General features: G+C 39.3%; 1 protein-coding gene across 4 annotated transcripts in view; it reads right to left on the bottom strand.

Annotated features, from left to right (window-relative positions):
• Positions 1-73: 73 nt before the first annotated feature.
• Positions 74-12112, bottom strand: part of clip1b (CAP-GLY domain containing linker protein 1b) — a 34055-nt gene continuing 22016 nt past the window's right edge. For all 4 annotated transcript variants that reach the window (XM_008423330.3, XM_008423328.3, XM_081613985.1 and 1 more), the window contains 7 exons: positions 7270-7315; positions 7027-7070; positions 5636-5732; positions 5395-5560; positions 5256-5308; positions 5036-5148; positions 74-4876 (listed from right to left, as the gene is read on the bottom strand). In XM_008423330.3, the coding sequence (XP_008421552.2) occupies positions 4642-4876; positions 5036-5148; positions 5256-5308; positions 5395-5560; positions 5636-5732; positions 7027-7070; positions 7270-7315 (754 nt within the window). In that variant the 3' untranslated portion in view covers positions 74-4641. The remainder of the gene's footprint in view (positions 4877-5035; positions 5149-5255; positions 5309-5394; positions 5561-5635; positions 5733-7026; positions 7071-7269; positions 7316-12112) is intronic.

The following is a 12112-nucleotide window of genomic DNA, read 5'->3' as shown; positions in this document are numbered from 1 at the left end:
TCTTATTCCTGCCGACTAAAAGATGCTAATGCACACGGCCGGAAAAACAAAAAAGAAATCATGACACCAGAAATCCCCGTCGTAGAATTTCTATTGGACAGTTCAGGAATATGTAGTACATAGAAAACAGTGACATTTTACGTCACATCCACGTCTGTAAAATACTTGTCTGTGCAGATGTTACATATATAAAACATTACACCAACAATTAGTCATCACTTGAAAAGTACACAACGCATACAGTTTTCTACGAACCGTTTTCCCACTGGGAGTGTAAACCTCTATACTTTCAGTCTTAACTGGCAGAAAAATAAAAATGTAGCACACGTTAAAAGCTGAATTTCTGTTTTATGGCACCGTGAACACATGCGTCAGAAGCAAACCTCTGATTAGTATTTACAGACTAGTGCCAACAGTTCATTGCATCACTTTTACACGGGAAGATTCAATATGATCCAAAAAATTGTGCTTTAGAACAAAACATGTCCAAAGGTGGTTGCTACAGGAGTTTAATTTAAGTTAATTAAATTCCACTTTAGAAATTCTGCGTATTCATGTTTAGCCTTCAACAAAAAGCTCAAGCTAGCAGCTCGTTAGCTTAGCTCAGCTAGAGCAGAGTGAATATTGAGCTCCAAAGCTAAAGCTTGTTTATGACACCAATATTTAGAACTGGAGAATAAATAAATAACATGGCATAAAGCAAAATAAAAAAGACAAAAGTATGTTTAAGAAAAACAAAGGCTAACTGGTCCACTTTTGACACTTTCTTTTTCTTATATGTTCATAAAAAGAAACTATTTTTGTCAATTTGAGATCTGTATGTTGAGCATTTGTGGTAAATATGACAGATTTCCACATTTCTGCTGTACTGGTGGATGGAGCAATGCACACTTTTATCTGGAATGTCTAAGTGAACAGAAGATGCTTTCTGGGTTTGTTTTAATGAAAGGAAAATACCCGAAGCTCCTCATCAACCTTCATCTCCAACCAGAACCACAAAGTCTCAAACAGCCCCTCTGCGATCAAGCTGCTCATAAAACCATCATGATTTGGATTTTTTTTAAAAAAGGACAGTTTACAGCAACATCAAAACTATGAGCAGTACACATTAACAATTATACTATTTGCATTTGTGTAGCTCATGTTTAAAAGTTTTTTTCCTTGTTATTCTAGGCTTAAACAAGTCTACATTTAGACTGATAATAAATATCGAAAAACCGAAATCAGACATAAAAAATGTTCAGTTCTAGATCAAATACATACCAATTTTAGTCTACATATGTATGGGCCATTTAGACATTGCCTTGGTGCATTTTTAACTAAATAAATGCTTGTTGGGTATTAATCCCACTATTTATTAGCCAAATTATTTATATATGTACTACTTCATTAAAAAAACGTTACAATTTCAGTTCCAACATACATACACCGTCTCTAACCATCATGTTCATGGAGCATTATTTCAATTAAATCATCATAGGTGTCTGTGATTAGCCGAGGCAAGATAAGAAGCATTAAAGCTACAATATGTGAATTTTATAAGACATACACATTTTTACATATTTATTAAAACTATCACTATTTTGTGTCAGTATAGTATAAGACAGATAATCTGTAAAAAAAAAAAAAAAAAAAAAAAAAAAAAGAAAAGAAAAGAAATCGAACACATCCGCCTTCTAGTATTAACTACAGAAACAACCAATCAGGGCCGGGGGGAGGGTCTTAGCGTTTTCAACCAGTTCGCATATGCACCGTTGACACTCCCCTCCTTGCTCTTTGCCCATCCTGACTGTTGAGTCTGCCATGAATGCTAAGGCTAGTTAACATGGCCGCCGAAGACGGCCGTTAAAACGTTTTCCTGTAACGGTGAGCCGTTTCTCTGCCATTGTGGTGCGTTCACACCAAACGCGTTTTGAGCATTAGGTGCGTAAGTCTATACGTGGAGGCGCCATTTGAACCGTTTGGAGCGTTTGAGCGCGCCTAACATGTACGATGCTCCACAGAGACTTTGAATGTAAACCAGACTCACCTGACACTCAAAATGTGTTTGATGTGAACGCACCAAAAGTGCACGTGTCAAACTTGAAGCGTCAGATGTGTTTTTGACGCGCATAACGCATTGGGTTTGAATGCATCATTGACCCATTTAGCAGCAAGCATATGAATATGATTGAAAGTGCTAAGACACTCCTCCTGGCTCTGATTGGTTGTTTTTGACCGGAAGCTGTGCATTTTACATATCGTTATAATAGCTTAGAAAGAAGTTGGAGGAGATCACAGATTATCTGTCTCATCCCATACAGTCAGGACATAGTCGCAGTTTGACCAAACATGTAAAAAACAGATTTTTAAATATAAAGTTACATACTGTAGCTTTAAGGGCAAGGTCAAAATAAGGAAATCTACTAATAACAATAGGAAGAACAGAATGTCTTGAATTTTCTTCCAGTTCTGAAAGTGAATAAGCGTTACAACCAAAATGTCAACTCTTAGCTTTGGAGAGCAGTATTCCCTAAAACAAAAACAAAAAATGTCACAACTGCAGACCACACAGCCTGCTTAAACACCAAATCTTTAAAGTGGAGAGTGCAATACCAGGCTGGACGCCACGTCAGTCTTCTGTACTACAGTAGTCCTACTGCAGGCGTTAAACTTCATCAGTGCTAGCTTATTTCCCTGTAAGAACGGTCGCTGGCTTTTAAAACATCAGGAGACAAATAACAAAATGTAACTTCATCAAACCTCCCGTCGCTTTCACCGGCAACGCACAGGAAGGTGAAAACGCAGATATGTTCATCCCTGACCTAGAAGCTGAGGAAACGTGTGTCGGATTAAAGGGTTGAAATCTTAACTTTAAAGCAAGCTCCGACAAAAAGCTCCCCTTAAAGCTCTCGCAGAGATGTAAAGCATTAAAAAAAATTCATGACCGGAACAACTGTCAAACTCCACGATATAATGAAGGAAAATAGCCAAATACAAGCTTCATATTTTTCAATTTGGATCCATTTCCCGATTTTTTGTTGTTGTCACGTCGTCTTTTAGTTTTTGTTCCCACCCAAATGCGTTCTGCATCTACTTTCTACAGGCCAAGAGTAGAACGTCACCCGTCGCTTCCATCAGGTACCATTCAGTGCTGACATTGGTCAAACTACGACGGTTTGAAAAGTTGGTTTGTTTCCAGAAACACGGTGTAACATTGCGAAAAAAATATGCAACTGTTAATAAAAAATATATAATTTAAATCGTAATAAGACATAGCTTCAGAAATAAAAATGGTTAAATAATAACTGTGCTCCGAGGATACATAGAGGATCACTGATATTTTGATCAAAAAATGTGCTATGAAGGTATATTTAGAGGGTAAAGTTGTAATATTTCCAGAATACGAAAATGTTTCAAGATAAGCATCATTACAAAGCCTGATTTGTAAAATGATGCTTTGCAAATGAACATCAAATGTTCTAATGTTAAAACCACAAATCTTATGTTTTATTGGGATTTTATGAGATGGAGCAAAAAAAAGACCCGGAAGAAAAACCGACATTTCTTATTAACAAGTAGAAATCTATATTTTTATTCAAATCTCTTCACTTTAATGCCCCAGAATAAAATTTGGTGCAGCAAATTGTCTTTAGATGTACAAAGGCCGATTTTTACAAATAGTTTCGTATTCAGTCTTGATCGCTCAGATGCCCCAAAATAAAATCCGATCCAAGAGATTCTGATACGAAAATAGAGTCCAGCTGTGTTATTGAGCCTCAGCGTAAATAAAGCTCCTCGGTGCCAGAGGTTTGCTAGAGAACATTAAAGTTTGTGGTTATAACGTAACAAAATGCGGAGAAGACGTCTTCCAAATGGACAACAGCTTATGAATTTATGAATCTGGTTTTTTGTTGTTTCCTTTCCCTTTTTGCTCCAATTATTGTCTTCCTGTATGCAAAATTAGATATTCCTATTTAAGATTTTCACACTGAATTATTGCTGCTCTCTTGAAACAAAATATCCACATTTCAACTTTATAATATTGTTGTTACATTTGTTAGATTTTTTTCTTAAATAAAAGTTTTTCCTCACGTGCTTTAAGGACTGTTTTATACGCTCTTATGCATCGTGTTTAATAGATTTGACTCAGCCTCGTTTAAACCGGACCAAGACGTTAACTAATAAAACTGAGCATAAATCATTTATTTTATGCGTCATGTGGCAGTGCTGCTGATTAGTTAACGAAAACAGTGCAGGTCTTTGTTTCCCTTCAGTTTTAACTGTGCTTCATTAAGTTGCATCACTTTGTTGAGAAAACAAAAGCCTAGAAACGACACGTGGAAAATCACTTTCACTTAGTAAAAAAAACCAAAACGTCTAAACATATATATATATAAAAAAAAAAAAACGAGTGCAGAAAGCAAATTTCATTTGATAAAAACATCAATATTGCACTGACGAAGCGTATTTGGAGGAGCGTTCTGCACCGCAATCAGAACCCCATCTCTCAGAGGAACAAAAGGGTTAGGAGAGTCGATCGCAGCTCTACGCATCAACACGGTATAAAAATACATTATGGAAGTAATCTGAGGGATTTATTGGAGCAGGAGTGTAAGAAATGCATCAGGCGACGGAGCGGGAGGGTGGCGGCGGAGCGCCTCAGAAGGTCTGGTCGTCGTTACACGACTCGGTGGTGTGGCCGAACACCTCGCAGATGTCACAGTAGGGCCGCTCTTCGGACGGGTTGCCATGGTAGGTGGTGTGAGGTATGGAGTCGGGGCTCTGTGCCTGCGTGGGACAGTCCTCCGTGTCGTGGAGGTCGAAGCAGTCGCAGATGTCGCAGAACAGACGAGGAGCCGACTTCTTTTTACGCTTTGGTATCGCTTCCTCAAACCTGTCGGAGAGAACAACCAGAGAACCGACTCACCGTTTACATTTTAAACGTTTACCTCCATCATTTATAAAAGCCTGGATGACAGTGAAAGGGTAAGCTGGATTTCCTTGTTGCATCTCTGCATTAGGAGAACATTTAGACTTTGTGTTTTTGTTTTACCCGTCTGTGCCGTCGTTTCCGTTGAACTCTGACAAGACCAGCTTCTTCAACTTGATCTTCAGCTCCTCGTTCTTCCTCTGCAGGTCCACAATCACGCTGTTCAGGAAGTTGATCTGTCCGAAACAAACGTATAGATAATTATGTAAATCACTTGTAATAACATGGCACAAGATGGAGCGAATCTTTTTGGATCTATTGAAGTGTCTGCAGTCGGCCTCACCTGTCCCTCAGCGAACTCTTTCTCTTCTTTCAGCTGTTGCAGGACAGGATTGCCTGCAAGAGCATCCGGATAAAAAAACAATGAATTTTTGATCTGCTCTCAAACTACAATCCAAAACCTATTAGAAATATTTGCCCACCTGATGGGGGAGCCTCCGTGCTCTCGGAGTCTGAGGTTTGGCTTCCCATCAGCCTTTGCTCTAAAGTGCAAACTCGACTCTGCAGCTGAGCTTTGTCCTTCTCCAGCGTCTCCACAGCCGACTGCAGCGTCTTGGCCATGGCGTTCTCTCCGCGCAGCACGGCAATCTGCCAAAGACGGAAAAGACTTTTCCACACCTGCCACTGAGAAACGACTGAGAGGTGGGATTCTGATGGGAGTACCTCGTTCCTCAGAGTTTCCAGTTCTCTGTCTTTGTCTGAGATTAAAGCTCCCGTGGATTTCTGAAGATCCGCATCTCCCTTCTTCTCTTGAGTATGCCTCAAGAAAAGTAGCAAAGCAAAATCACTAGTCCATTCCTGATCCAATATGTTGTCCATTAAAAGGAGTAAGAAGTGAAACGTTTTTGGTAAATAATTAGCTGCTGTAAGTTTGTCTCACCATCACATCACCACATTTTCATCTTTTTTTGTTTGAATAAGTTCAAGTTTGGTGACAGGAAAGTTGGACTGTGACATTATGAGACTTGCAAGAATCCAAATTAAACTGCAAAGTGCGAAGCATAGAAGATTATCAACCCAAAATATGCTGATTTAATAATGCAGATTTTTTCCAAAAGAAACTTCAACCTAAATTTATGAACATTAAATAATACCAAAAGAAATTAAATGCATGTACAGGTTTCTGTCCTCGGCTTAATGTTTAGTTTGGAGAGTCGGCTTCAAATCTGATTTTATATCAAAATGAGGCATAATTTATTTATTTTTAACTAACTGCTTAACACTTTTGCTTTCTACAAAAAACAAAGATTACGTCTGAATTCCAGCAGACATGAGGCAAGCTGCCTCCAGCTAGCTCTCCACAAACATCTCTGCTCCAGTCATCCAAACAAGTCGAAGTGAAAGCAGGAACGTCGTCTCACTGAATCACATCCACCTTTTTCATGTCCGCTTGAACACACTCTCTGCCTCGCCGTCTGTTATTTCTGCTCCAACTGTAGCTTCGTCGTTTCCCTCTGGCCGATACAAACGCTCGTCTTCTCCCGCTTCACTCAGATCTTAAAGTACGTACTCACTTCCTGTCGTCACCCATTCTAAAATATTCACTTTAAGCATGAGGTTCTGCGTAGAAGCTTCAGAAACAGTTTAAATATTTTTGATTACAGAGCAGTAGTTTCTCTTTCTGGCTGACGCAGAACCAATGTTCACAGCTGCTTTGTTTTCAGATGTTTTCAGTTTTTGTTGTGGCTTAAACAAAAACCAAAATCCAGCCCAGGAAAAGAGAACGTAAAAAAAAAAAAAAAAATCACATTTAAACCTGAACATTTTACTCTTTATAAATAAAGATCTTATTCGAATTCACAATTCCTCAAACCTTAAGATGATAATATTATACGCAAACCAACATTAGATGTTCCCTCAGCAAAGACAAAAAGCTTCAAAATGTGCAGAACATGTAAAAGAAAACTCCATAAACAGATTAAATCAATTATTTGCTGTGCATCACAACAACATTAAGACTGACAGACAAAAGTGTTGTTAAAGTCAGCTCTACCGATGCTCTACTAGTGAATAAATCAATAAGCAAACATGAGCAGCACATATTTGTTGCTTACCTGGTCTTCATGTCTGGCTGTTGACCGTTGCGGTCCACATTGCGCTGCGAGTCAAACACACAAACATAGACGTATTTAAATAGATGCTAAATCCGCCTCGGCTTGAGCAGTTTATTCGCAGCAGGAGCTCAGGCCAAAGCCCATTCATCAAATCTCCATTTCAGGATAAACAAACCCCCTCGGATCCATAGCAGGATAGAGGGAGCCGCTTACGTAAGGTGGAGTTTGCGAAAAGTTCGGTACCTCGTCCAGACGCTGAGACTTCTGGGAGGCCAGCTTCAGCTCCTTGCTGAGGGGGAACAGACAGGAAACAGAAAGGAGGCGACACGTTCAGGCGCCACGTCAGATGCCAGGTTTATGTGGCATCTGTGTCAGTGTTACTGGGAGACAGATGCTCACATGTGTTCAAATATTTAATACGCACGCACGCACGCACGCACGCACACACACACACACACACACACAGTGCATAAGCAGATAAATACCTTCATAGGTTCTGTTACGTGAACAGTCAGCAAAAGTTAGATGACCCATTAAATTTTCTGTTCACAATAAATGCTCATCAATCAATGTTGAATAATTTTTTTATTGATCTGTGATTAAAAAAATATTTACCTGAACTCACCAAAAATAACTTTGTCTCAGATAACAAAAACATGTTTTCCACCTAACAAAAAATGTCAGGGCACTTTGTGGTTTATATTTAGTTTTTGGTTGTTGTGTTTTATTTTGGATATCTAAAATATTTTTCAGTTCCAGTGTGAAGTATCCTTTACAAAATTAAAATGCAGTGGTCTGTCAGAGGGTGAGTTGGCACTGTTATGACTTTATCACTTGAATATTACGATAAATGATACCAATATTATTATTTATCGCAATAATTACTGGGACAGTTTAGAGTCTAGCAAAATTTGTTATCATGACAGGCCTAAGTGAATTTTTCCTTACAGTGATACATTCTTTTGAGACATCTTTAATACCTCCTACTAGTCTTTCCAATGATTTTTTTTTTTTTACACAATTCTGCTCAGACATTTCTTTAGGTCTCACCATGGTGTTCACTCTCACTTCAACAGTCAGGAGCACCAAACTACATGAGGTTTCAGCAAGAAAAACCTCCTTCAAACTACTGAATAGTGATGTGGACCTCATTAATCTGCCTTTGTGTCATTTTAGCCATTTTAAGGGGGAGTAAAGTAAGATTTCTACTTTGCATTTCAGACAGATTTAAAATGTTGTTTCTTGAGCTGGACTGTTTTGAACACTTGAATCTTCCAGTATTGTTGAAATTATTATTAAATATTCATAAATCTAAATGTGTTAACTGTGCAGACATTCATCACAGGCACCATGTGGAGAGTCTGCATTGTTAACTACTAGGGTACCATAAGGTCAGTGGTAGTTTTCATGGTGGCAACGTAATGCAAACATTAACATAGGAGAATTACATAGATGCAATTTCACAGAACTGATTAGAACAAATGACTGTAATTTTTTTTAACTTATGATTTTAAAAGCAGAATTACCCCAAACAAGAAGGCAATGCTGTACATGCATTTGTAAAAACTAAATACTGCACAACAAAAGAAACGAGAAAAAAAAAATCCAATCAGAAAATGTAAAGCACTCGCTATATTCACATGGTGTAATCTGCTTTAGACTGAGACGCAGCATGAAAGGGCCATTTTGTCTGCAAGCGTAAATACCCAGATATTTTTAGATACCGGAACCAAACAATTTCCTGCGCAAATTGAGATTTGTGCCCATGTGGGTCGCTCTATGGATTTGTGTCAGAGGCAGATCACTGGAGCTACGCGAGACTAATAACATGTTCTGGGTGCCATCTGGGTGAAGTATCTGGCTGCATGACGTTTAGTCACATCCATCATGGCTCTCCACAATCCCAGCGCTGCACCACAGCAGGCAGCAGGCACAACTTGGAAGGGAGATGTGCGCCGTGCTAAATATGCTTCTCCAGGCTCTGTACTGTGCTACCCGCCCTGCATACCAACTCACTGGGACGGATGAACAAAATTCAACCTAGTTTCTGTTGCACATCAATAATTGTGGTATCTGAAAGCCTGTATTTATCCTTTTGATGCTGCGTGAACGGCAGACAGATTCTTGTGGGACAGCACTTAAAACAAAATGAGGTTGTTGCGATCAATAACCAAACACATGAAAGCTCAGCTGCCTCTCCTTGTTCCTGAAAGCACCAATCAGTTCGAGATCAGATGATTTAAACTTTGTCCAATGAAGTTCCCTTTCGTGTCAACTCTTGAACACATCAACAGACATGTTGTCACAGCCAGACACTTGCCTACAAAAAGACATCGAACAAGTTGTAAATACTTTTTTTATCTACACTTTTACTGTTATCTCTACAAACACTGTGAGATTTTGTTGGGCCTACATCACCTGTCCTCTCGATGTTCATTAATGTGCCTCTATTGATAAAAACAGTCGAAACGTCCAGTAAAACCAAAATGTGAATGTTACCTGCTCTCTTTCATTGTGTAGACATTTATACTTTTCAACTACAGCAGAACTAGACACACACAAACACAAAGCCCACATGTGAGCTGCGGTGCACACCGCCGTTTTTTCAGAAAGATGAAAGCCTCATTGTTTCAACACTAACAAACAAATGCATAGTAACACACTCTCTCTCTCTCTCTCTCTCTCTCTCTCTCGCACACACACACACTCTGATGGCACGGCGGGACAAGCGGCTATGCCGGAGCCAGGCGGTCCTAGGAGGAGAAGAGCGGTTACATAACATTAAAGAGAGGAAGGATGTGGAAAGGATGGAGGAGCACATTGTTGGGACAACTCAAGATGGAGGAAGAGAAGGATGGAGAGATTCAACACGATCTGTCCACTTAAACATTTTACTTCATCTGAAATATTTAGACCTACTAGAAGCTGACTAGACGACACCGCCTTGTTATTGGGCTGGTTTTGTCGAATTGCTGTGTTTGTTTCAAAATTAATGGCTTTCAGTGAGCCAGTTGCACCAATCTGGAGCTCTGACGTCACAAGCTTGGTTTACTGATGACTAAGAGAGGGGGGCCTAGGGAAGGGGGTGTGGCAGGATGGGGCACATGAGCACAAACACACACACACACACGTGTGGCACATGACAGATTCACACGAGCAGAAAAATCTAAAAATAAACCTCTGCGTCAGGCTGGAGATCAACATAAACATGAAGCAGAGTAAAAATAAATGCAGTCCAAGGACACTTCATAAGTGCTGTCAAATGATGACTTTTAAGGTTTTCTCTTATTTATCCACAGTTGTGTGGAAAAATAAGGTTATGATTTAGGTTAGTTTATAAAGTGTCATTGTGTTACAAGGCGAATGTATAACCATCGATTTGACCAATAAAAATCAAATCTACCTGCAAAAATCAAAGAAAAAAAAAACACAAAGAAAGAAAAAAAGAGAGCAGAGGAAGGAAGCAAGGAAGGACTGATAGATGAACGGATACTTTTAGTAGATAACAAGAAGGCTGAATGGTTCTGGGGAAAACGAATGCAGAATGCTTCTTATATTTTAGCCCATATACAGATCATAGAAGAGAAAAACTCGATGCTTACAGCATAAAATAAAACAGAATTCAGCTCAAATTCAGATTGTTGAATTTGTAGATGAGAGGACAAGACCTAAACGTTACAGCTGATGTCGATAAGACAAAACCTTTTTAAAATAAAAAAAAAAAACAATAATAATTATGAAGCTTTTTATTAGTGATTTTAGTGAACATTTTTTTACTTTCTTCTGCTCTGGTTGAAGCGTCTGTTTTTAAACAGAAATACATAATTAAAATGCATTTTTGACCAACTTAAACAGGTCTGGATGACCTAATATAATCAGTGCTACAAAACTAAAGAAATGTAACTTGGACATGAACTAATTGAGACACACACACATGAAGGGTGCCTGTAATTTCAGTCAGTTTCAGTGACAACACAGACTGGCAGTTAATAAAATTAAATGTAAAGGTATGAGAGCTACGCTTTATTATACTTCAATGCAACGATCAAAATGATCGTTGCAATGTGCTCTAGCTTATTTTATAGCATATTTTTAAGATGGATAATCTCCCCGGAGACATACAGCTACAGCTGGGGATGCTTTATAAAACCTTTGGCATTAGTAGAGCTAATAAAGTTTTTTGTAAATTTTTTAAAATTATTTTTAAGTCCTAAAGTACCGTATGTTCCATACTATAAGGCGCACCTAAAAACCTTCAATTTTCTCAAAAGCCGACAGTGCATCTTATAATCCAGTGCATCTTATATATGGACCAATATTGAGCCACAACAGGTCTAGCAACTACGGTAAGCAGCCGCCGACTTCATTTTTGTCCATAGAAGAAGAAGTGCGCGGTGCATGCTGGGATAGTTGTCAGAACCCTGGTTTGTAATCTATTAATAAAGTTTGACTGACCTATCTACCTACCGACCTGATAATTACGCCGTCTGCAGGTCATTTAGCACCACGTTCTCCACCAACATGCTGTGCGCGAACGGAGAAGGGTGACCATCGTCCGGCCACACTCCGGCCCAGTCGCGGAAGGCTCTCCTCGCCGTCCCGAGTCGGACTGTTTTGTTGACATTCTTTATGTCAACAAAGTAGCTTTAGATATTTATCCAGGTGCTTCGACTAGGGTTACCAAGGGACCAGCCCCTATACATTTAAAGCCGGGGGGTCAGGGGAAAAGAGACAGAGACTGCAGCGGCAGCGTGTCGGTTGGTCTGTTACCCAGAAAGCAGTTGGGCACAATATCGCAACACCAACACCGTGAGTGAAACAATGACTGGGGCAGCCTACTATATAAAGAACTCGGGGACCACTTCTTTATTATTACACATCCACATTTGTAGAGTATGGAACAAATCGCGTCCCATATAGGTTCAATACGAGACGGGTGGTAACTGTAGCGTCTATTCTATGCGCCTTATAATCCGGTGCGCCCTATAGTGCGGAAAATACGGTAGTTTGGTTGCATCACATTAGCTGAATTCTTGGCGTAACATTAGTTAGCTTGAAAATCCAGACAAGTTTTTAATCGGAAGTT

The sequence above is a fragment of the Poecilia reticulata genome, chromosome 12, assembly GCF_904066995.2.
Source record: "Poecilia reticulata chromosome 12, P_reticulata-male-v2, whole genome shotgun sequence".
NCBI classification, from domain to species: domain Eukaryota; kingdom Metazoa; phylum Chordata; class Actinopteri; order Cyprinodontiformes; family Poeciliidae; genus Poecilia; species Poecilia reticulata.
Note: the sequence above shows the minus strand (reverse complement) of the source record. Positions and strands in the feature narration are given on the sequence as shown.